This window comes from Cnephaeus nilssonii (genome assembly GCF_951640355.1).
Source record: "Cnephaeus nilssonii genome assembly, chromosome: 3".
Taxonomy (NCBI): domain Eukaryota; kingdom Metazoa; phylum Chordata; class Mammalia; order Chiroptera; family Vespertilionidae; genus Cnephaeus; species Cnephaeus nilssonii.
The window spans coordinates 69,705,858-69,726,975 of record NC_137074.1 but is presented as its reverse complement, the minus strand read 5'-3'; the positions used below and the strand labels follow the sequence as shown (position 1 = coordinate 69,726,975).

Genomic DNA, 21,118 nt, shown 5'->3' with positions numbered 1-21,118 from the left:
TCATTTTTATTTTATGTTGTCTCTAATAATAAATGACCCATTAACTGAGCCATGTCACACTGGAACACATCCAGGTGTGAGAAATGGCACTTCTGTTTATGGCCCTGAATATGCTATGCTAGGCACCTGTTTGCTGAGGGTGAAAGAACACAGATCTCTATAATATGAGTTAGTCAATGATGTGTGGAAGTGGCAAGCAGAGGAGCCAGGAATTCCCCAGTTTTCAAGAGACACCTGTGTGGTAAAGTAGGCAGCCACCTGGGCAGACAGAAAAGGCACTGGCCCTTAGGCATAACTTCAAAAGGTAGGTATCCATGGACACTGCTAACCATTGGTACAGTGTTTTCACTTCACAAAGTATTTTAATAAGCAGGATCTTCAAAGATAATGAGATTGTTTCTCTAAATGTGGCCTATACAAGAATATAACATTCAAAGGGGTTGTACCTTCAAAAGAACTTCACATTTAAGCATAAGGATGGCCAATTTTTTAAAATTTCTTTATTGATTAAGATATCACATATTTGTCCTCATCCCCCCATTCCCAGCCCACACTCCTCCCCACACATGCCCCCACCCCCCTGTTGTCCTTAACCGCTGGTTAGGCTCATATGCTTGCACACAAATCCTTTGGTTGATCTCTCCCCTTTACCCCACCCTCCCCTACCCTCCTTTTGAGGCCTGACAGTCTGATCCATGCCTCCTTGTTTCTGGGTCTGTTCTGTTTATCAGTCTATGTTGTTCATTATTTCCCCTAGATGAGTGAGATCATGTGCTATTAGAAATACACTTATAAGAACCGAAAATGAGACAAGCAATAATGGTTATGCTGACAGGCAAATGAATCAGTCTGTAGTGAGTTTCTTTCTGGGCCAACAGTTCTTTTGAGACCCAATTCCAATGTCACACAGTTCCTTATGTGTACATGTCAGCCATATATTTCAGTTCTGGATGGTGGACAAATGGTGGTAATGCTGGTCTGACCCTCTCTGGTTTGGTCCTGGGCAACCTGTAGTGACGCACAGCTGGTAACTGCTAGTATGGCAAGGTGACGTCAGCGTCTTCCATCTCTGGACTGCTTCTCTTCTGTCTTCATGGCTGGAGTAGTCCTGTCGATTCCTCTCTGTTGCTGGAATCCACATGGTCTCGGAGTTGTTTTCTGAAAATATACAAACATATTCTCGACCAAAAGTTAATAAAGGAATATTTTCTATAAGTTTGACTTGGGATCCTATTTCATTTTTTGCCCAAATGATTTTCCTCTGGCTTGTTTTGACACCTTCTGTGTTTTTCATGGGTGTCTTGCTTTTAGCCTTACAATTAATTTTCTAAAGTATTAATTTTCTAGATGTAATTACTTACAGGATATTTTTCCTTACATGATATTCTTCTACTACCCCCCCCTTTTTGATTTAAATATTAGGATGCTTTTGAAAATTTTATAATGTAGTCTTGATGGCTTTTAAATTTTAATTTTTAGCACTATAATATTACTGTTTTAGGTTCATTACATGGTACGCATTTTTATCATGAGATGAAGTACCAATAAAAATTTTAGTTAACACTTTAGGAACACCTTTTTGTCCAGTACAATTACTTTTTCTAGAATATTCGCTTGTTTCAACTAGCCAATTTAAATTTGCCTGACAACATGACTACTATTTTACTGTCAAATTTATTACTCTGACAACAATCTTATTTTACCCTGTAAATATTACTGGAAAGGATTATTTGCCTTCTTGAGTGGGTCCTGAGCATTCCTGGTGGTAGGATAGATTTAGATATCATAAACCCACTTCCCCACACCATGGGTACAAGACAATTCAAACAATTCTTGTTGGAGTGAGAGGGCATCTGCTGTCGACCAAGTCTCTGTCGGTCACCTGAGTCCTGATCTGGGCTGGGTATGGGAAGCACGAAGCAGCCATGGGGGCAGGAGACCTCCCTCATAAGGGGCTAGGGTTCAGGCCCCTGCAATGTTGGCGGGGTGAGGGTCTGTGCCCCACCTCTGTTGATCCCCAAATTCTCTCCTGATGGCTCCTCTGCAACTGTGCCTGTCTAAGGTTGTTCCTCCCTTGAGGAATCTTACCCATCTTTGGCTAACCAGCCATCCTCCGGGGCCAAGCAGGGTGATGTGAGATTCAGTTTTGTCTCCTTGGTAACTTATGCCCCCATGGAGGATGGCCAATTTTGATACAAGGAAAGAAGAGGTTAATAGAAAAATGCACATTCATCTTAAAGCTGGTTCTTAAAATGATGCATAAAAATGCTGCCTCCCAGAAATGCAGGAACCAATGGGAATTCAAAATAATCAAAATAATTGTGAGATTGCCTATAACTTCTAAATTTCCCTGGGCCTCTCTGTCAGCATAATAGGCTTTTGAAAATGCTTCCGTTTCCAATGTACCATTGAGTATTGGCATTTCTGGCATTATAATTCAGGAAAGATGAAATAAACAATTCAAGGAAAAGTTCAGCATAATGTGTGTGCCTGTGAGAGTGAACAGAATCGATTTATCCTACCAACAGATATTTAAGGCAGCAGCAGAATGATACACACAGGATTTAGAGTTGAAGCCCACGTATGACATATAATTGTGTGACCTTAAATAAGTCACTGAACCTATGAGCCAAAGACTTCCCAAAATTTTGTGAAATTTCGCATGTCTAAAGTTAATGCTGGTAATTGAGTGCACAGATTACACGAAGCATGTAGTAAACTGAGTAAAATAAGACCTAGTTTCTGCCTTAGAGATGCTTTCTGCTTAAGCAAAGTTAAAAAGCCATAATGTTTAAAAAAGCCCTAAAAGTACTACAGGAATTCAGAAATAGATAAATTTTAATATGGGAAGTTGAAATTGAGCATTCTGTGGAGCAGGTTAAGTTTAGAAAAGGCAGAAGTTCTAAGATCACTTTTAAGTGGGGACATCATTCAGTAAAGCCATGTCTAGAAATATTAATATGGATACTGGTTAGGATGGACTGGCAAAGAGAAGACCAGAAGCAAAAAATAGTAATTTAGGAAGCCACTGCGATAGTCCAGCTGACAGGTAATGAGAGTGCTGCATGTTCCTGGGAGTGGACTGCAAAGCTATAAACCAGAGCAGAATTGACCTGCTGCAGTAATTGACTGGAAAGCAAAGAATAAGAGGAAACAAGTGATCAAGTACAGGATTTAGAGCCTAGGTGTGGGAAGAACCAGGGTGCCAGGAGCAGAAACGTACAGAGGAAACAGCAGCTTCAGGAGAAGATTGTACGTTTTGTTTTAGAAATGCTGATTTCAGAAACAGAAATCACAGCGTATCTTTGAAAGAACAAATATAAGGGAATACTGTTGTTGTTGTTGTTGTTGTTGTTAATCCTCACCCAAGAATATTTTTTCCCATTAATTTTTAGAGACAGAGGAAGGGAGAGGGGGAGAGACAGAGAGAGAGGAACATTGATGTAAGAGAGATACATCAATTGGTTGCCTTCCACATGCTCCCCGATCAGGGCCAGAGAGCAAACTTGGAGCTCAAGTATGTGCCCTTGACCAGGAATCAAACCCACAGCCTTTCAGTCTGTGGGCTGATGCTCCAACCACTGAACAACACAGGCCAGGGCTAAGGGAATGCTTTTAAGAAAAGTGGGGGAAATAAAAGACATTGCAGGGGTTAAAGGAGTGAGGGGGAAGTGGGGTATATACCTACATGTGGAATGGCCCCCGATGAGCCACACCCTCAGGTATTCATACTCTGTGTAGATCCCTGAACCTGACTTGTAACTGATGGGAGTCTACAGAGTCACTTACTGCATTACTAGTATAAGTCTGCCTCAGAAGAATTTCTGCAGCTTCTGCCTTGGTTTCTTGGAATATGTGCTTGGTCTTAGTGCCTTGAATTGCTATATAAGAAGTCCACATCCCCTGTGGCTGCCATGTTGTGAGAAAGCCCAAGCTAGCCATGAGGAAAAGTCACATGGAGAGATGTCCAACCAGCCCCCAGCTGTTCCAGCTATCCCAGCCTAGGAGTCAGATGTCTGAGTGAATAAAAATTCAGATGACTCTAGTCTCAACTATCATCTAAACTAAGCTGGTCAACTCCCAGAACCAGGAGAGGTAATATTAAATCATTGCTTTAAGCTACAAGGTTTGGAGGTGATTTTTTATTCAGATATAGGTAGAACACTATTCTTTGGTCAAGGAGACAAATTAAGGCATATATAGACAGACTGAGCTTTCTTCTCAAAATCCAATCATTAGCCCAGCCTGTGTGGCTCAGGGGTTGAGCGTCGACCTATGAACCAGGAGGTCACGGTTCGATTCCTGGTCAGGGCACATGCCTGGGTTTCAGGTTCAGTCCAGTCAATGATTCTCTCTCATAGTTGATGTTTCTATCTCTCCCTCTCCCTTCCTCTCTGAAATCAATAAAAATATATTTTTACAACAAACAAACAAAACCATATCTTCTGATAAGGATTAAAAAATCCAATCACTAGTACCTGAGAAAAGGTCTTTTTATTTTAGGGTGTGTGGTTTTTTTTAATGGTTGAATAATAGTTATGTGAAAGAATATTTAATTATTTGAGATAAGAAGGAAAGAAATGGATGAGTGAAAAGAAAAATTTAACATAAGATAGAGAAGTTTTACTGAATGGTTTTGAAGTTATCAATCTTATCACGCCTTATTTATTGAAAGGAAGGGTTCAGTAAGGCAGGATTAGAATCTGAGGAAGGATTTTGCTTATGTTTTAAAAATAAAAAAAGTAAATTTTAAGAATAAAGAACTTAGAAACAATGAAATTCTAGAGAAGGTTGGAAAGTATAAAACCCATGCCGAATTAGTATGGATTTATGGTGAAACTATCAGCAGTTTTATGATTGCGTGACTTCCTACTGAAATGTGTAGGAACAGAAGCAACCCTGAGGGTAAACAGGAGGCACAGGGGAGTCCAGAGAAAGTAAGGTCTTCTAGGACCTCACTTGATCTGAGGAAGGCAAATGAAGCCTACAGAGCATTGAGAGAGAACATTTAATTGCTGAGTTAAAGACAGAATAAAATACAGACTGCACAAGAGAGAGGAGAAAGGGAGGACCCAAGTCCTCGCTAGATTTCTATTCTAAGATAATTTGGGGTGGGGTGTCAGGAATAGTGTGGGGTTAGGAGAAGCAGGATGTTTGTGTTTCTTTCTACTCAATGTGGTCTTTAAAGGGGATTAATGGTAAACATTTTAGGAGCCACTCAGAATCTCTAAAGAAATACTGCATGTTTCTGGCCACAATCCATGAAGATCAAGCTTTACTGTTGGTTGGTCTTTTTCCCGGATGACTTTACAAATTTTGCTCACAAGGAAAATGTGCTCTGCTGGACAGACAGCAAACTTCCTCTCAACTGTCAGAAGGTAGGGTGGTCATTACCTGTGATCTGATGCTAGTCATTTGAGATGAGCACTTATATAGATTCACAGACTCAGTAAAGAAAGATATCATAAAACTTTTAGTGCTGGCTGGTTAAAGAGATGCCAGAGGACATGAGGGAGAAAACGTTCTCTCTTCTCAGTGAAGCTGTTTGTGTCCACATTCATTCAGACGGAATTAAGAGGTATCTGTGCCACCCTTAGAGAGTGCTTCTAACACAAAGCCTTTTGTCAAGACAGACATATTGCTCACATAGCTAGCAACCTCACTTTTCCAGCTACTAACTTATGGCATCACCAGACAGAACTACAAGAAATGTGCACTGGAGTTCTAATAAAACTAGAAGCCATTGTAAGGCTACGTTCAGGTGATGGCCATGTGACCTTAACAATGACCCCTGAGGTTAGACCTGACCTAATCCATTTGAAGAACTATAGCCTCCATCAGCAAATACCTCAAGTCACCAATCTGGTTTTATTTTTCTTTCTTATCCAATTCTATATTTTAAGGAGGGTTAGGAGATGTTTATTACCTTAGCTCTGGTCAGCTGCTCAACATGGGTCAGATGATCATCCACGTCTAGCTGCAAGTCATTCTTGTCTTTTTCCTGTTTCTGTTTGACTTACAGATCTTCTACCTGGCTCTTTCTATCAGCCAGGATATAAGCATGTCTCTTCTTCAAAGAGGCAGAAGTTGCCTCAAAGTGCAGTGTGGCTTTTTCCATATCCCCGCAAAGCTTCTGTAATTTCGCTTCCTGTCTCTTAGTTTTCTCCAGCTGGCCAAACTGTCCCCTCCTGCCTGACCCAGCCTCCCATTCAAGTCTTCCAGTTCTTGGGTGAGGTCAGCTCTGTCCCTCTCCACCTTAGCTTGAATGGTCCTTCTAACTTCTAGCTCCTCTTTCAAATGCTGTATTTGAGTGTATAACAATAAATAATATTGACTTTTACTAAGACCTTGTGGCATATTTCATAGTCAAGAGCTTTACTGTATATATATTTTTTAATTTCTCCACAACTAAGGAAAGTAACAGAACACTTTTGGTTCTCATTTAATAGTTAAAGAAAATAGAATACCCAGAAACTTTGCTCCAAATCAGTAGTAAGACCAGGATTAAAATTTACAGTTCCTCCATATATCCCAGCCCTTGGTGATGAGCAACTTTATAAGTTATATATATGAAGGGGAAATTTTAGCAAAGAGTACTTTCCAACAGAATACAGAACACTTTCATATAACAAGAAAAAAATTTAAAGACAGCTTATAAAAAATAACATGATGCCTTTTATATTAATACCTTGTTTATCTGAAATTTATTTATCTAATAATCTCAAATATTAGAAACTCGGGCAAAAATCTTATCAATAGAATAAATATTAAGCAACTTACTCATAAGAAACAGTATCAATTTAATCTGACACACAATCTTGGTGAACTTGGTTATTTGGTTTCTTAATCTGCAGGCAATTTCAAATAGCAGGAGATTTGAAATAGCAAAGTAGAATTGGTGGAGGAATGGGAACTACTAAAGAGAGTAGGAATCTGATACCATTAAAGGAAGAATTATTAGACAAAGAAAAGTAGTGATAAAAACTCTGAAAACCCAAAATTCTTTTAGTGTAGAGGCAAATAGCTCTAGAAATCTTGATAGTATCATTGTATTACAGTACATCAAAGCCACTGATGTTCATTAACATCACCTTAAATAATTAGGCATAGGGGAGGGGAGGGGGAAAAACAGAATCTATTTTAGAATATGTTTTCCTTTCCATTACATAAGAGTACCATGACTTAAAGGAGGCCAATTTCTAGGTCATACTAAATATGTAGGCTCTCAGACATGTGAATGGGTCGTGACAGAGTAAGTGCTAACAAATGTATGATTTCACATCCAAGTAAATGTGATCTTCTTTCAACTAGCTATCTTGGGATCCAATACCTTTATCCCAAACAATGCTGTCACTGGACCAAACATTTCTAAAACATTTCTTCAGAATAAAGCATTTTCTTTTTATCATCAAGGTAACAAAATCTGTCTTTTGGATAAATTTAATTTTTTTTTATTTTGGATAAAGTCAAGTGTCATTGGAAGACAATCCTGGTGAATATGATAGATAATTACTTGGAGGTTAATGTTGTGTCTGAAAGCATGTCCATGTAGCAGTGAGACTGTTTTGTTTTGTTTTTAATTTGACTCAAAATGTCTCAGAAGAAATTATCAAAAAGGGATTCTAAAATTATTTTGCATAATAGCTAATTACTGAGATAAATATTTATCTCTAATGGAAAAACATCCATCTGTATGCATAACTAAGGATTTATAAGTATACATACATAGTATTTATATTATTTTGTAACAGGTCATATGGTATAAAATAGTCACATGGTCTAAAATGTATTAATAGCTGTTCATATGAGATGTTTTGAGGCTACATGTAGCTACAAAACAAATTTTCAGCATAGTTGCCTTCTAATCACAAAGACTAATCAGCATAAAAAGTGAAATTGCTAACACTGAATGCTAACCCCGGGTCAGGCACCATGCTTACCACTTACATGTACTGTTGCACTTAATAATATTAATTCAAACTTTACCAGGAAGATTAACACATGAAAAAATATATATCCAGGGTTTTATTACATGGTAAACTTTGAACTAATATTATTAAGTGCAACAGTACATGTAAGTGGTAAGCACGGTGCCTGACCCGGGGTTAGCATTCAATTTCACTTTTTATGATGATTAGTCTTTGTGATTAGAAGGCAACTATGCTGAAAATTTGTTTTGTAGCTACATGGCAAACATTTAACAAATTAGTTATTTCTTTTTATTATCCTCACTAGAGGCCCAGTGCACAAATTTGTGCATGGGTGGGGTTCAGCTGGCCCCACCCCCTAGTTGAACTCCCAGTTGGTCAAACTCTCACCGAGTGGAAAATTTGCATATTAGGATTTTATTATATAGGATAAGAAAATTTAAGTTTTGAAAAAGTAATTTTCCCTGGATTCACATATCTGTGGAATGCCACAATTTACCTTTTAACCATTGGTCTTTTCTGCCTCTGTGTTTGGCTAAAGGTAAGGATACTTTGGCAGAACATTTGTCACTGAAGCACCAATCAGCACCTATTAATCTAAATACAGGTACTCACAGGTGTCTGGTAAATGATTACCTGAAGCTCTTTAACCATCTGCTGAAGCTGAGCCACCAGGCCTTTCTCATGATCCACCTTTGAATTCATCCGACTCATTTCTAATTTTTTCCTGTTTGGAAAAATGTACCAAATGGAATTGTTCAGAATAAAGCATTTCTTGTTTCTATTTAATAGTTAAAGAAGATAGTATACCCAGTAAAAGTAATATGTTGTTTTTTAAGTATTTTTAGAATTATAATAAAACATGAATTCATTTTTATTGTAAAGATTCAACGTTACATCTACATCCAATCTCTTTTCCTTCCCTAGAGATAAACACCATTGTCAGTTTGGTGTGAATCAACCAACCTTTTTTTAAAGTGTTGACATATGTTTGTGTTTCTATATCAGTAGCAATAGTTTCTTTTTCTTTTTTTTACTATGACAGATATAATATTCTATACATTTGTATTTATAGTTCTTTAACTTATTTTTAACCCAATAATACTTTGGAGATTTTTCCATGTTGGCCTACATATAAATTGCTTCAATTAAAAATATACTTGTCCATGATTTAGACATCTGGAGCTTTTATTTATCCATTTTCCTATTAATAAGCACGTAGGTTTTCCTAATATTTTTCTTTTACAAATAAAACTTTTCATATACATGCTCATTGTGTACAAGTACGTGTTTCTATAGAGTGAATACTGAGCAGAGAATTGCTGGGTCAGGGAGATATGTGCTTAAAAATATACAACCCTGCCCTTTGACCTCCAACAGTAATGTGAGATTATTATTTCTCTACATTTATGCTTCATATTAGTATGCTTCTAAACTTTCTAATAAATTAGCATACCATTGTTTTACCTTGAATGTCCTTGTTTTTTAGTAATGATAGCATCTTATCAACTATGAGGATTTAAAAATGGCCAATAAATCAAATTGCATGATTTAATAATCATGCAATTATTAAATTATAGATTTCTTTTAACTTTCTTTATATATATTTTTTGATATCTGTTGCCAATATTTCTACCACTTACAATTATTCACAATTTTATTTTTTTGGCTTTGTCCGCATAAATGTTTAAAAATTTGATGTAGTAAAGTTTATTAAGATATTCCTTTTGTGACTTTTCCAAGAAGATTTGATCTGTCAATTTCCTAAGATTTATCACCTATATAATGCTTTTTAATGGTTTTTGTTGTTTTTGTTGCAGTAAGAACATTTAACATGAGATCTACCCTCTTAACAAATATTCAAGTGCACAATATTGTTAACTATAGGCACAATGCTGTACACAGATCTCTAGAACTTAACCACCTTGCAAAACAAACTTTATACCCATTGAATAGCAACTTCACTTTCCCCCTCTCTCCTCCCATTGGCCACCACCATTCTACTCTCTTTCTATGAGTTTCACTATTTCAGATAACCTTGTGTAAGTGGAATCATGCAGTATTTGTTCTTCTGTGACTGGCTTATTTCACTTAGCATAATGTCTTCCAGTTTTGTCCATGTTGTAACATGCGGAAAGATTTCCTTCTTTTTTTAAAGGCTGAGTAATAATTTCATTATATGTATACATATTTTCTTTATGCATTCATCCCTCAATGGGCATCTATGTTGTTTCCATAGCTTGTCTATTGTGAATAATGCTGCATCTTCCAATGGTCTTATAGTTTTACTAGGGGCCCGGTGCATGAAATTCATGCACTGGGTGTGGGGGGTCCCTCAGCCCAACCTGCCCCCTCTCACATACTGGGTGCCCTCAGGGGATGTCCTACTGATGGCTTATGCCCGCTCCCCATGGGGAGCAGGCCTAAGCCACAGTCTAGCCTCCCTTTGTGGGAGGCAACTGGGCTGATCAGGGGAAGGCACCAGCCCCATCACCCTGCTGCTGCAGCCACTGCCAGTCACCACAGCCACCAAGGTGTTTTCATCAACACGGACTCCAGTCCCTTCACCAAGAAAAAATAACAACTTCCTTTAGGCATTTTCAAGATGTGTCTTTCATAGGATATGCATTTCTTTTTTTTTTTTTTAATCCTCACCTGAGGATATGTTCCCATTGATTTTTAGAGAGTGTGAAAGAAAGAGGGAGAGACAGAGAGAAAAATCAATGTGAGAGGGACACTTTGATTGGTTGCCTCCTGCATGAGCCCTGACCATGGGCGCCAGGCTGGGGGGCATGCAGGGACCCCAGGGCTGCATACAACAGTGGCTGCTGGGGTCTCCACACACCCCAGAGGCCAGCAGCCAGCCCCCCATCGTGGGCACCAGGCTGGGGGTGTGGACCCAAACTGCCTCTTGGTGCTTGGAGCATTCCCAAGTGGCTGGGGGCACTATGGTGACACAGGATGTTCCCGCCCCACCCCCAGCCCCTTGGTGCCTGCACCTATAGGCTCGAAGTGGCCAGGGAGCGTTCTGGGTCCCCTGCCTCTCAGGACCTAAGCATGGGCCTACAGGCTCAGAGCAGCCTGGGTCCAGAGGATGTTTATGGGACCCAGGCTGCGTTCTAGGGCCCCTGCCACTCAGGACCTAAGTGTAGGCCTACAGGCTCTGAGCGGCTTTGGTCCGGAGGATGTTTCCAGGACCCAGACCTCTGCAAGTGTCTGGGGGCGGGGCGGAAACATCCTTGCCCGCGCCCCCCCCCCCCCCCCCGCGCCAAGGGTCAGAGTGGCCAGGGGGCGTTCTGGGACCCCTGCCACTCAGGGTCTAAGTGCGGGCCTACAGTCTTGGAGCGGCCTGGGTCCAGAGGATGTTTATGGGACCCAGGCCACTCAGCGCCTGCATATGCAAATTAACCGCCATCTTGTTCACTCTGATTGGCTGTGGGCGTAGTGAAGGTGCAGTCAATTTGCATGTTTCTCTTTTATTAGTGTAGATTTTTACATTTAATTCTTGAATGCAACTGGATTTTGTGTATGTAAGTAATGTGAGTAAAAAATTAACTTTTACCTCAGAAAATGAATAGCTAATAATCTCAGCATCATTTATTAAGTAGCCTATCTTATCAATATTTTGAATTGCCATCTTTATCATGTACTAAGCTTCCATATGTAGTTTCATTTATAGAAAAGGTTTTATAATAAAGCTACAACTTTCTGCAAACATAGATTTCTAAAATGCCAGAGCTCTTTGACCTGGAAGAACATGGGTTATCATTTTTACTTTGCTGAGCTTGAACACTATCTGCAAAATTAAAGGCTGAGAAGACTCATCATCTTGCCTTTCACTGTTCCATTACATTCATGAGGTTACTTATTTCATCTTTTCCAAATACTTATCAAGTTTGCTATCATATTAATAGAAAATCAATCATGCCTGACCACAGGCATGGATAATGGAAACCATGTCACATACAGGAAAACCAGGATCACAGCTGCTCAGCTGATTCTTCTTTTTCACTGTGGGTCCTAATGATCAATATGCTCCCAGCTTTCACCTGGTCTCATCTTACTCTTGGACCTCATTGTTTCCCCTCTCGTTGGATATATTCCAAATTAACTTGAAAATCCCTCATGGTGAGAAGAAAGTCTAGCTAAACAGAGGAAGACAAAGGGCACACGGTGAGAAAATCCATTCCAAGGCGTTGTGAAACTAAACTAGAATGGCCGTCTTGCCCTCGGGCAAGATTGAACTGAAATTCCACTAATTTTGATTGTGTGATGTTTTGCTTTAGATTGTAAGGTTTAACATTAATATAGTAAAAATAGCAACATAAATAATAGAGTATATCTGGCAAACAAGTACTTTTTTAAGTAATCAGAGAATACAGGGTGTCCTCAAAAGATGTATACACACTTTAAAGCTGGTAGCTCAAGTTTGAAAACGAAATTTATTTTAATAAACACTGTCTTTATAATTATTCAAAGTGTGTGTATACATTTTGGGGACATATATATATATATATATATATATATATATATATATATGACTTGAAATTAGAGTCCATTGTTTATTTTGATTTATTTTTACCTTTATGCCATTGGTCTCATCATAAGAAGTAAGCCATTTTTATTTTTTTACTTGTAGCCTCAATAATTCACATCTCCTATGCTTTAGACCTTTCATTCACATCTGCTAGTCAGATGCCTTCTCAGTTATATTCTTCTAGATTATGCATTCACTTTCTTTTTACAACTATATAATAAAGTCCAGCAAAAAAAAAAAAAAAAATCCATTTTCTAGGCTCGTTATCCTCCCCTTCAGGTTTTGAGAGATCTGGCCCAGGAGTTGTGAGGATAAATGATATGAGAAAGCTGTTTCTTCCAATATTAGGTCTCCCAGAATCTCATGTCAACACAAAGGTGGCTTACTTTCTCAGCTTTTCTGTAAGCTGCAGCTGGCTGCTCTCCAGGTGCCACACTTTCCTGGTGCAGCTGGAAATTGCCCTCCAATTGGCGCTTTTCCCTTTCACATTCATTCTCACCTTTTTCTCTTGCTCAAGGGCATCATCAAGCTGTCAAAAGAAGATAATTACTTAGCTAAATAAATAGGTAAAGTTTATATTTCGCTAGATGTGCTCATTAATTACTTACCTTTTGGAAATTAAAAAAAAATAGAAGCACAGATTCTGTAAATGATGGCCAGCTATGTAGATATTTTATTTTTAACTAGTGGCCCAGTGCACGAAATTAGTGCATAGAAGGGGGTGTCCCTCAGCTTGGCCTGCACCCTCTCCAATCTGGGACCCCTCAGGGGGTGCAGGATCAGGCCTAAACCGACAGTCGGACATCCCACTCACAATCAGGGACCACTGGCTCCTAACCGCTCACCTGCCTCTCAGCCTGATTGCCCCCTAACCACTCCCCTAACAGCCTGATTGACACCTAACTGCTCCCCTGCCGGCCCAGTTGCCCACAACTGCCCTCCCCTGCCAGCCTGATCGCCCACAACTGCCCTCCCCTGCTGTGACCTGCCTCCTCCACCAGGACCCGCCTCCTCCACATGAGGTGGCAGAGATGCCAGGACCAGCCTCCTCTGCACCATGCAGAGCCACAGGACCCCCAGGCCTCATTGTTCAGAGCGGCCACCAGGCCCCGTCTCCACTGTGCACGTGGCCATCATGTGGCAGCCATCTTGTGACAATGTCAGGTGCGAGGGCCACCTAGGCTTTTATTAGTATAGATTTTGTTTATTGATTTTTAGAAAGAGAGTGGGAGAGAGGGAGAAACATCTATTTGTTTTTTCACTTATTTATGCATTCATTCATTGGTTGCTTCTTGCATGTGTCCTGACTGGGGATCAAACCTACAATCTTGGCACATCAGGACAATGTTCTAACCAACTGAGCTACCCGGCCAGGACCGCTATGTATATACTAGTATTTTTAAATAAATATTGCACATATCAATAGGATAATAAAAGAATCTAGCAATCACAGGGATAGAAGAAAACTTTGGAGATTAAGGAATACACATTCTATCCTAAGGAAGGAACCAATAATAAATAGCCAGTGACACCTTGTTTGATCGCTTTCCAGTGATGGGAAGCTCACTTCTTCATATGGCAGCTCATTTCATGGGTGTATAAGTCCATTTACTCAGGAGTGTTTCTTCATAAGAAGCCAAGATATTTTCTGTAAATTCTTCCCACAGGTCTAAGCTCTGACCTCTGGAGCAATACCAAGTAAACCTGTCTCCACAGCTGTCCTGAGTCTCCCAGCTCAGTACTGACCATTTCAAACATGTGTCACATGATTTGCATACCTCCTTAACTCCTTCGGTTCTCTCTTCTAGTCCATTACATTAGGTCATACTCTGGTACCACACCAAAGTGCTCAGAATATTCTAGTTTTATCTGAATTAATGTTGCTAACAATGATATGGAGGTCAATTTAACAGGTTAGATAACAGTTATAATATAGCTATTTTTCATTAGTATGTTTACTTTTTAGTAATGGAAATAAAGAGCAAAAATATGAAATTTAAGTTGGTGGAGGAGGGAAAATTTCTGTAAGTTGTATGTAAAAATCTGAAAGAAGATAAACTCCAGGAGAGAACATTATGTGACACCAATAAATACTCATATAGAGGCTTTGTGAGATACACAATCAGTAGAAATAGGAAGAGAAGTGAGACAACTAATAAGTAATAGATGAAATTGATAGAGAGGCTTGAGGAAAAAGCAGGTAATAATAATAATAATAATAATAATAATAATAATAATAATAATAATACCTATCCACCCTTGTCAGCAATTTTATAAAGGCTAAGCTGTGGGGATTATAAGAGAGGGAAAGCACACACTAAATCAGCTGGGGAAGGGAAAGGAAGAACAATGAAGCTATCCATTGAGCTGGTCTGAAATAACTTGATCTTGATATCACAGGGTACTTAGAGGCAGAACAGAACACCATCTTTGGAACCTTACAAGTACTTTCCAATAGTGTATGTAGAACACAGCTTGTACCTTCCATCTCTTTCAACTAGAAATAAACCTCAGGTCTCACTGGAGACATGACAGAGCCTTTAAACCAATCCTTCAACACCAGTGTCAGATAAAGAGAGTACCAGCCTATCTGTGGGGCAAAATACCAGGTTCTGTGGGGAAAAGTCAGTCACTTAGAGTAATAACACTTCATGATCCATCCCAATGTTCTCAGACTGCCCAGGGTTGTATGAAATTTACATTTAAAAATTGACAGATTACACACTGGGGCTTCTCTCTACTATAGTGGTTCCTGTAGTGGTTCAATGTTCACTAAGAAAAAAAACACTATTTCTAATAATGAAGGAAACAAAACATGCTACTGAGTTTTCCTAAAGCTGCCAGATAAATTAACTAAATAAAAATTGGAGATTTGTATATCTGTAGACAGACAGCTAACCAGCTAGACAAATCACTTCTTACCTCATCTTACTTGCTGTTCCAGTTTCAAGTTGGCTTTGCTCAGGTTGCTGAGTTTCTCCTGCTCCGTGTACAGGTTACCCAGGGTCTGCTGATGGGCCTCCTGTGCAACCTTGGCTGTTCTGTTAAGTTTGCTGATATCCTCATTTAGAAACTCCATTTCCTCACTCAAGTACTTGACCTGTGGGAAGAAGACAATAACAGCTTTATTAGAGCTTCCACTGGAAGGTTGGGCATAATGCTAAGGGCCATCTTCTCCCTTTTTCTAGTACAAAAAAAAAAAAAATCTTATGAGCTATCCATTGTCATAATGAACCAAATGCAGCCAAATTCTTCATATACTTTCAAAAACTCTGAATTCACCCTTTTTTCCACACATACAAAATGATGTAATTGCCCTGAAGTGTTGCTTTGTAGTTAGAGCATTGGCCCTCACACTGAAGGGTCATGGGTTTGAATCCTGGTCAAGGGCATGTACCTGGGTTGTAGGTTTGATCCCTGGCCCTGGTAGGGGTGTGTGCAAGAGGCCACCAATCAATGTGTCTCTCTCACATCGATGTTTCTCTCTCTCCCCCTCCCTCCATCCCTCCCTCCTTCTCTTCTACTCTCTCTAAAAATCAATAGGAACAATATCCTCTGGTGAGGATTAACAAACAAACAATGGTCATGGTCAGGGAATGGAGTACTCTGGATAATAACATATTATCAATATATGCCCAACCCGGTTTGGCTCAGTGGATAGAGTGTTGGCCTGCACTGGTTTGATTCCAGTCAAGGGCATGTACCTTGGTTGCGGGCACATCCCCAGTAGGAGGTGTACATGAGGCAGCTGATCAATGTTTCTCTCTCATTGATGTTTCTAACTCTATCCCTCTCCCTTCCTCTCTGTAAAAAATCAATAAAATATAAATATGTATATTAAAAAATATATTATCAATATAGCTCAAAGGATGGCCAGTTTTGAAAGTGTCACATAATTGTATAACAAGAACACCACTTATAGTAGAGCTTTCTTTTGAGTATTCAGAAGGCACATGTTAATCTGGTGGTGCATCAATGTCCAAAAAAAGTGGCAGTTAAAGATGAGGTCCAGCTGATAAAATAAGCAAACATGGAAGCTGCCTGTTTCAGATCCGCGGTCTTTTTATGAAAGCAAACCAATGGCACAAGAGTTACTATTTAATCATCTGTCAAAAGTACAGTGTCATTCTGGAGACTAGTTATTTATCAGAAGTTTGATACAGACTCTTCAGCTATATCAAATCCATACACAGATGTGCAAGTTAAAACCCTCAACTGTAAAGGACAAAACAGCAAAGTCCTTAACTGGAATTAAATTGACATACCAAGGTCAAACTCCAAATCAATGACAGAGCTGGAGATTCACATACATCCCAAATCGCCTTTCAGTAAACTGCATCATGCTCACTCTCCTTCCAACAAAGGACACTTAGAGGCCCTATGAAACCATTTTGCTCTTTCAATTAGGTTTCAGATGCAATAAGATTAAAACAAATGAAGAGGTTTCATTGGGGAGATTTGGAGGGGTAGCACAAATCAAGCTGGAAATTTGAGCTGGAACAGCACAGTTCATCAGACCCTTCATTTTATGCCATTTCTGACTCCCACTGTTGTCAAGTTTGCAGACCACTGGGTTAGTTAATTTAACCAGAGCGAGTCTGGTACCAAACCCTGCTTGGGAGGGGCATTCAGGCATCCAGGCCTTCCTAACATTATAGAAAAAGGACCTTGTGCTCTGTAGCACACTTCTCCTTCTGTGACTTCACCAATATTGTTTCCAGGTCATCGATTTCTTTCTTAAACTCGGAACATTAATCTTTGAGTTTCCGCCCCCTGGCAGTCAGCTCGGAATTTATCTTCGCCTCTTCCTCCACCCGTGCAGACAGTGCCTTGACTCTAGCCTCCAGCTGGATCTTGGATTTAATCAGCGACTCGCACTGCTCTTCAACATTTGCCAGGGTCTCTTGCTCTTGCCATGATGAGGAGAAAATTGTTGCCAACAGCTGGAAGTAATTTATCAGCTAGGCGAAAATGCTTCTTAACACCAGCAAAGAGATAATTGCCTGCCCTCTGCCCAGCATTTTCACCTACCGTCTTTCCTAAGCAGTTGAAATAATATCCCCAGTTTCCCTGATCCTATTGTTGAGAAGAAGAAGAGTAGCAGTGTTTGGAGGTGCATTGAATCTTTCAGGCCATTCGGTAGATTAGATTACCTCTTCTAAAGCACTTAATAGAATCCTGGTGGCCTGAAGGAGCTAACAGCTTCCAGAAATCATGGGTGTACTGCTTAAATCACAGCTTCTGGAAGCATCCACTGGGCATAGTGTTTGAGGTCGATACTTGCTCAGAATACAATCTTTTAAGAAGTATTTCCCCAGACAACTGAATATTTGTAATATTATAAGCACCCTGATGTAATTGTTTAATATATGTAGGTATCGTCTAATAAAGAGAGCTGAGCTATAGATTGTTCACAGGCTGAATTCAGAATTCATAGGGTTACTTGCCAGTCACTAACTAGATTTTACTATTTTCATCTAAAATCTTTTTTCTCAGTGATTCTGCCAGCAGTAAATTCCAAAAGTTATACTTGTAGAGCATAAAATGTTCTTTCCTTTTATCCTTTCAAATGTACTCTCCAACTCTGAGTGACCCATTGTTCCTGTGTTAGGGGTCAGGCAAAACATGAAGGAGCTGATTGCTTTTCACTACAAAGCACCTTTTATAACTTTGAACCCCTCTAATTTATCTCCATTAGAGGCTAAATAAAACCTCCCCTTTGTGAGCAAGCTCTTAATTATTGTAGGTCTTGTTGCAACATGACTTTACACAGACCTCCATCTTCCTCCATGCCTAGACCTTGTTCATCCTCTGCAATATGCTACTTTGGGCAATTTATTAACTATGTTTCTATTTGTCTGGCTTAGAGTTAGATCGAGAGCAGTAAAAAGGCAAAAAAAATCCAGGCTATTGGTTTCTGGCTAACTCCTGGCAAAGAATGGCCCAACCAATGGAGCTCAAAGCAGCACAGCTGGGGGATGTACAGAGTAGTAAATCTCCAACATCACTGAGGACCCAAAGGGAAGGGCTAAATTAAAAAAAAAAAAAAATTAATGTCAAAGCAGGAAGGGTCCATGCAAACCAGAGGATCTTCCAATATTTGGTAAATAATGGGGGCAACTGATCTTCATTCATCCCCAGGGTAACAAGCAGAGCAGTTGTCCGCTCTGTTCCATTCAGCATGTGTATAGGACCTGTTCCATCACTGCATGAAGGGGACAGTCCAATTCACACTCATTGATCCCTTCCTTAAACTGACGGCAGGACTCGGGGGCCAGCTGAGCAATGGTGTGGCAGTGAACAGTAGAAATATCCTGTCCCCAATGGTAATTGGAATGGGTTCTGAGTTCCGCAGGTATTTTTAATAAGTGAATGATTGCGTGTCTCCTTGATCCCTACTGTGTTGTGTCCCTTAAAAAAAATAAATGTTGATAAAATATTTCATGGCTCTGTCAACATTTTTAATCACAGTTACAATTTGAACTCATCTTACACTTCCTGGGTTGGCTGTAAAACCGGCTTCATGTTGTTTCTCATGCTCACCACACTATTCTTTCATTATGTATCCCAGGCTTGGACCCACCACCCGCTACACAAGTTGGGTCCATTTCTATTTCCCAGGTCAGCCCAGGTAGCACTATCTCTGTCAATAGAAAGAATGATGAAAACTGGGAGGCCAGGTCTCATGCATGGCTGCCTCTCCCCTAAGCCAGACTACATAGGACATTAAAATTGTGATTCTCATGGTATGGGTCTTTACGTAGGTTTCAAGGGCGTCGGGGGGGGGGGGGGGGGGACCAGAAATTTGTATTTCTAACAAGCATCCCAGGTAAGGCTGTTGTATTCTAAATATTCTATACAGTCTAATGTTCTAGAATCATTGTTATGTTAAATATGTATCAGAAATGTGATGTGGACAACTGATCTTCATTTACCCCAGGGTAATAAGCAGAGCAGGTGTAAATTACTACGTAAAATATGGCCTACTGAAACACTGATGGATAGCACAGCCCCCCCCAAAAAAAATAACTTGGATCAGTCTAAAATTACTCAATTTTCTCTGTATGTTCAGAAAGTAGGAGAAACTATTTTATTCATAGATTATATTTGAGCCTAGTATTTTTTAACTTAGCACTGTTCTGAGTGGGGTGAAGAATACCATAAAGGTGGATGTGATCCTATCCCTGCCTTGGGATGTTCGGGGATAACAGAAGTCCCAGTGGCTAGCAAGGGGGACTGTGAAAGGGACTAAGTAATGGCACAGTGGCATTACTGGAGATGACAGCTCCAATGCCTGGGCCAAGGGTTTGGAGTCTACAATGCACATGTTGCAGGAACTGAAGCTTGTTCATCACAGAAGCAACATCATGTCTATTTAAGATAATGGTTCTCAGTCCTGACTGGATATCAGAATCACCCAGATACATTATTTAGACCCATATAGGGCCTGCTAATCCAAATACTTGACAGTAGGGTCTAGGCATCTTTCTTTTGATTTTAAGGCTTAACAAGTGATGTTGATGCAAATCCAAAGTTGAGAACTGCTGTTTGAAAGAACTACATTGATTAGTAATGTTGATCTGAACCAGAGAAAGGGGACGTAGGAACCAAAATCAAGACAACCAACCAGGTCCATACTAAAATAATCCTGAAGATCTATGAAAATCCTGTGCTTTGATTTGTTAATGAGTCATGAGCTAGATGAAGAATTTAAATTAAAACCCAGAGCTTCCTGGCTGGCTCCCATGATAGATTGTGGTGCTTTTATATAGTTAAAACCCATCTAGTAGTTTATCTCTTTTTCAAAGACATCTTGTCAATAAAATCACTCCTATATTGAAACAGAGTGTCTTTTTAAGTGTTTCCATTGTCTGTGTTTGATGAAATTTTATAGTATTTGAAAAGCAGGTGCCTCTATTTTTTTCAAGTCAACACTGCCTGCAAAACAGGGAATCTAATAAAAACTTGATTTGAAGAACAAATGGTGGGGCCACTCACAGCCTGCAGCTAAAAAAGCAGATCATTCCTTTCCCAGATGAGGGAGACTTGCTTGGCTTCCAGTTCCTCCCTCTGAGATTCTGATTTCTCCAAGGCTCTTTGCAGTTGCACACACTCTTCCTTCAGTTCAGCTACCTCCTTTCCCATCCAGGCAGATTTAACAAGAGGCTTGATCTTGAAGAAGAGCCTCATCCAGGGCCAGTTCTTCACAGTCATGAAAGATCTCACGTTCCATTGGATCGAAAGATGTGGCATCCTTAAATCAAGGAGAAAAAGCTAACCCAGAGAGAGTTAAGAGAGTCATTTTCTAAATTAAAATTCTTAATAGGCACATCTTTTTAGGAGTCATTATAAATTCTCATTTGTCTTCAAAGCACTTCTACATCTGCGCTCTCATTTGATTCACACAAAGCCCTCTGCAGGACTTCTGGCTTTGGCAATATTGTAGGCTAGATAGCCTGAAATGCTCCCACCACAGACAGCCTTTAAATGAGAGCTAAGCCTGAAAAGAGTGAGAAATAAAGAGGGAGCTAAACACCTGAGCAATAAGTGAGTGCATGTACAGCTTGGCCATCCTCCTGGAAGAAGGGAGCCAGTCTTACTATTGTAGGGGCTTATAGTTACATATCCACATGGATAAAGAGACAGGCTAAAA

General features: G+C 39.8%; 1 protein-coding gene across 1 annotated transcript in view; it reads right to left on the bottom strand.

Annotated features, from left to right (window-relative positions):
• Nucleotides 1-21,118, bottom strand: part of MYH15 (myosin heavy chain 15) — a gene marked incomplete at both ends in the record, with an annotated part of 153,789 nt that overhangs the window by 53,560 nt on the left and 79,111 nt on the right. The window contains 13 exon segments of the mRNA XM_079766318.1: nucleotides 5,927-6,016; nucleotides 6,020-6,174; nucleotides 6,177-6,312; nucleotides 8,565-8,655; nucleotides 12,852-12,896; nucleotides 12,898-12,955; nucleotides 12,958-12,994; nucleotides 15,388-15,393; nucleotides 15,395-15,565; nucleotides 17,133-17,216; nucleotides 17,220-17,375; nucleotides 20,464-20,472; nucleotides 20,476-20,719. Of these exon segments, the coding sequence (XP_079622444.1) occupies nucleotides 5,927-6,016; nucleotides 6,020-6,174; nucleotides 6,177-6,312; nucleotides 8,565-8,655; nucleotides 12,852-12,896; nucleotides 12,898-12,955; nucleotides 12,958-12,994; nucleotides 15,388-15,393; nucleotides 15,395-15,565; nucleotides 17,133-17,216; nucleotides 17,220-17,375; nucleotides 20,464-20,472; nucleotides 20,476-20,719 (1,282 nt within the window).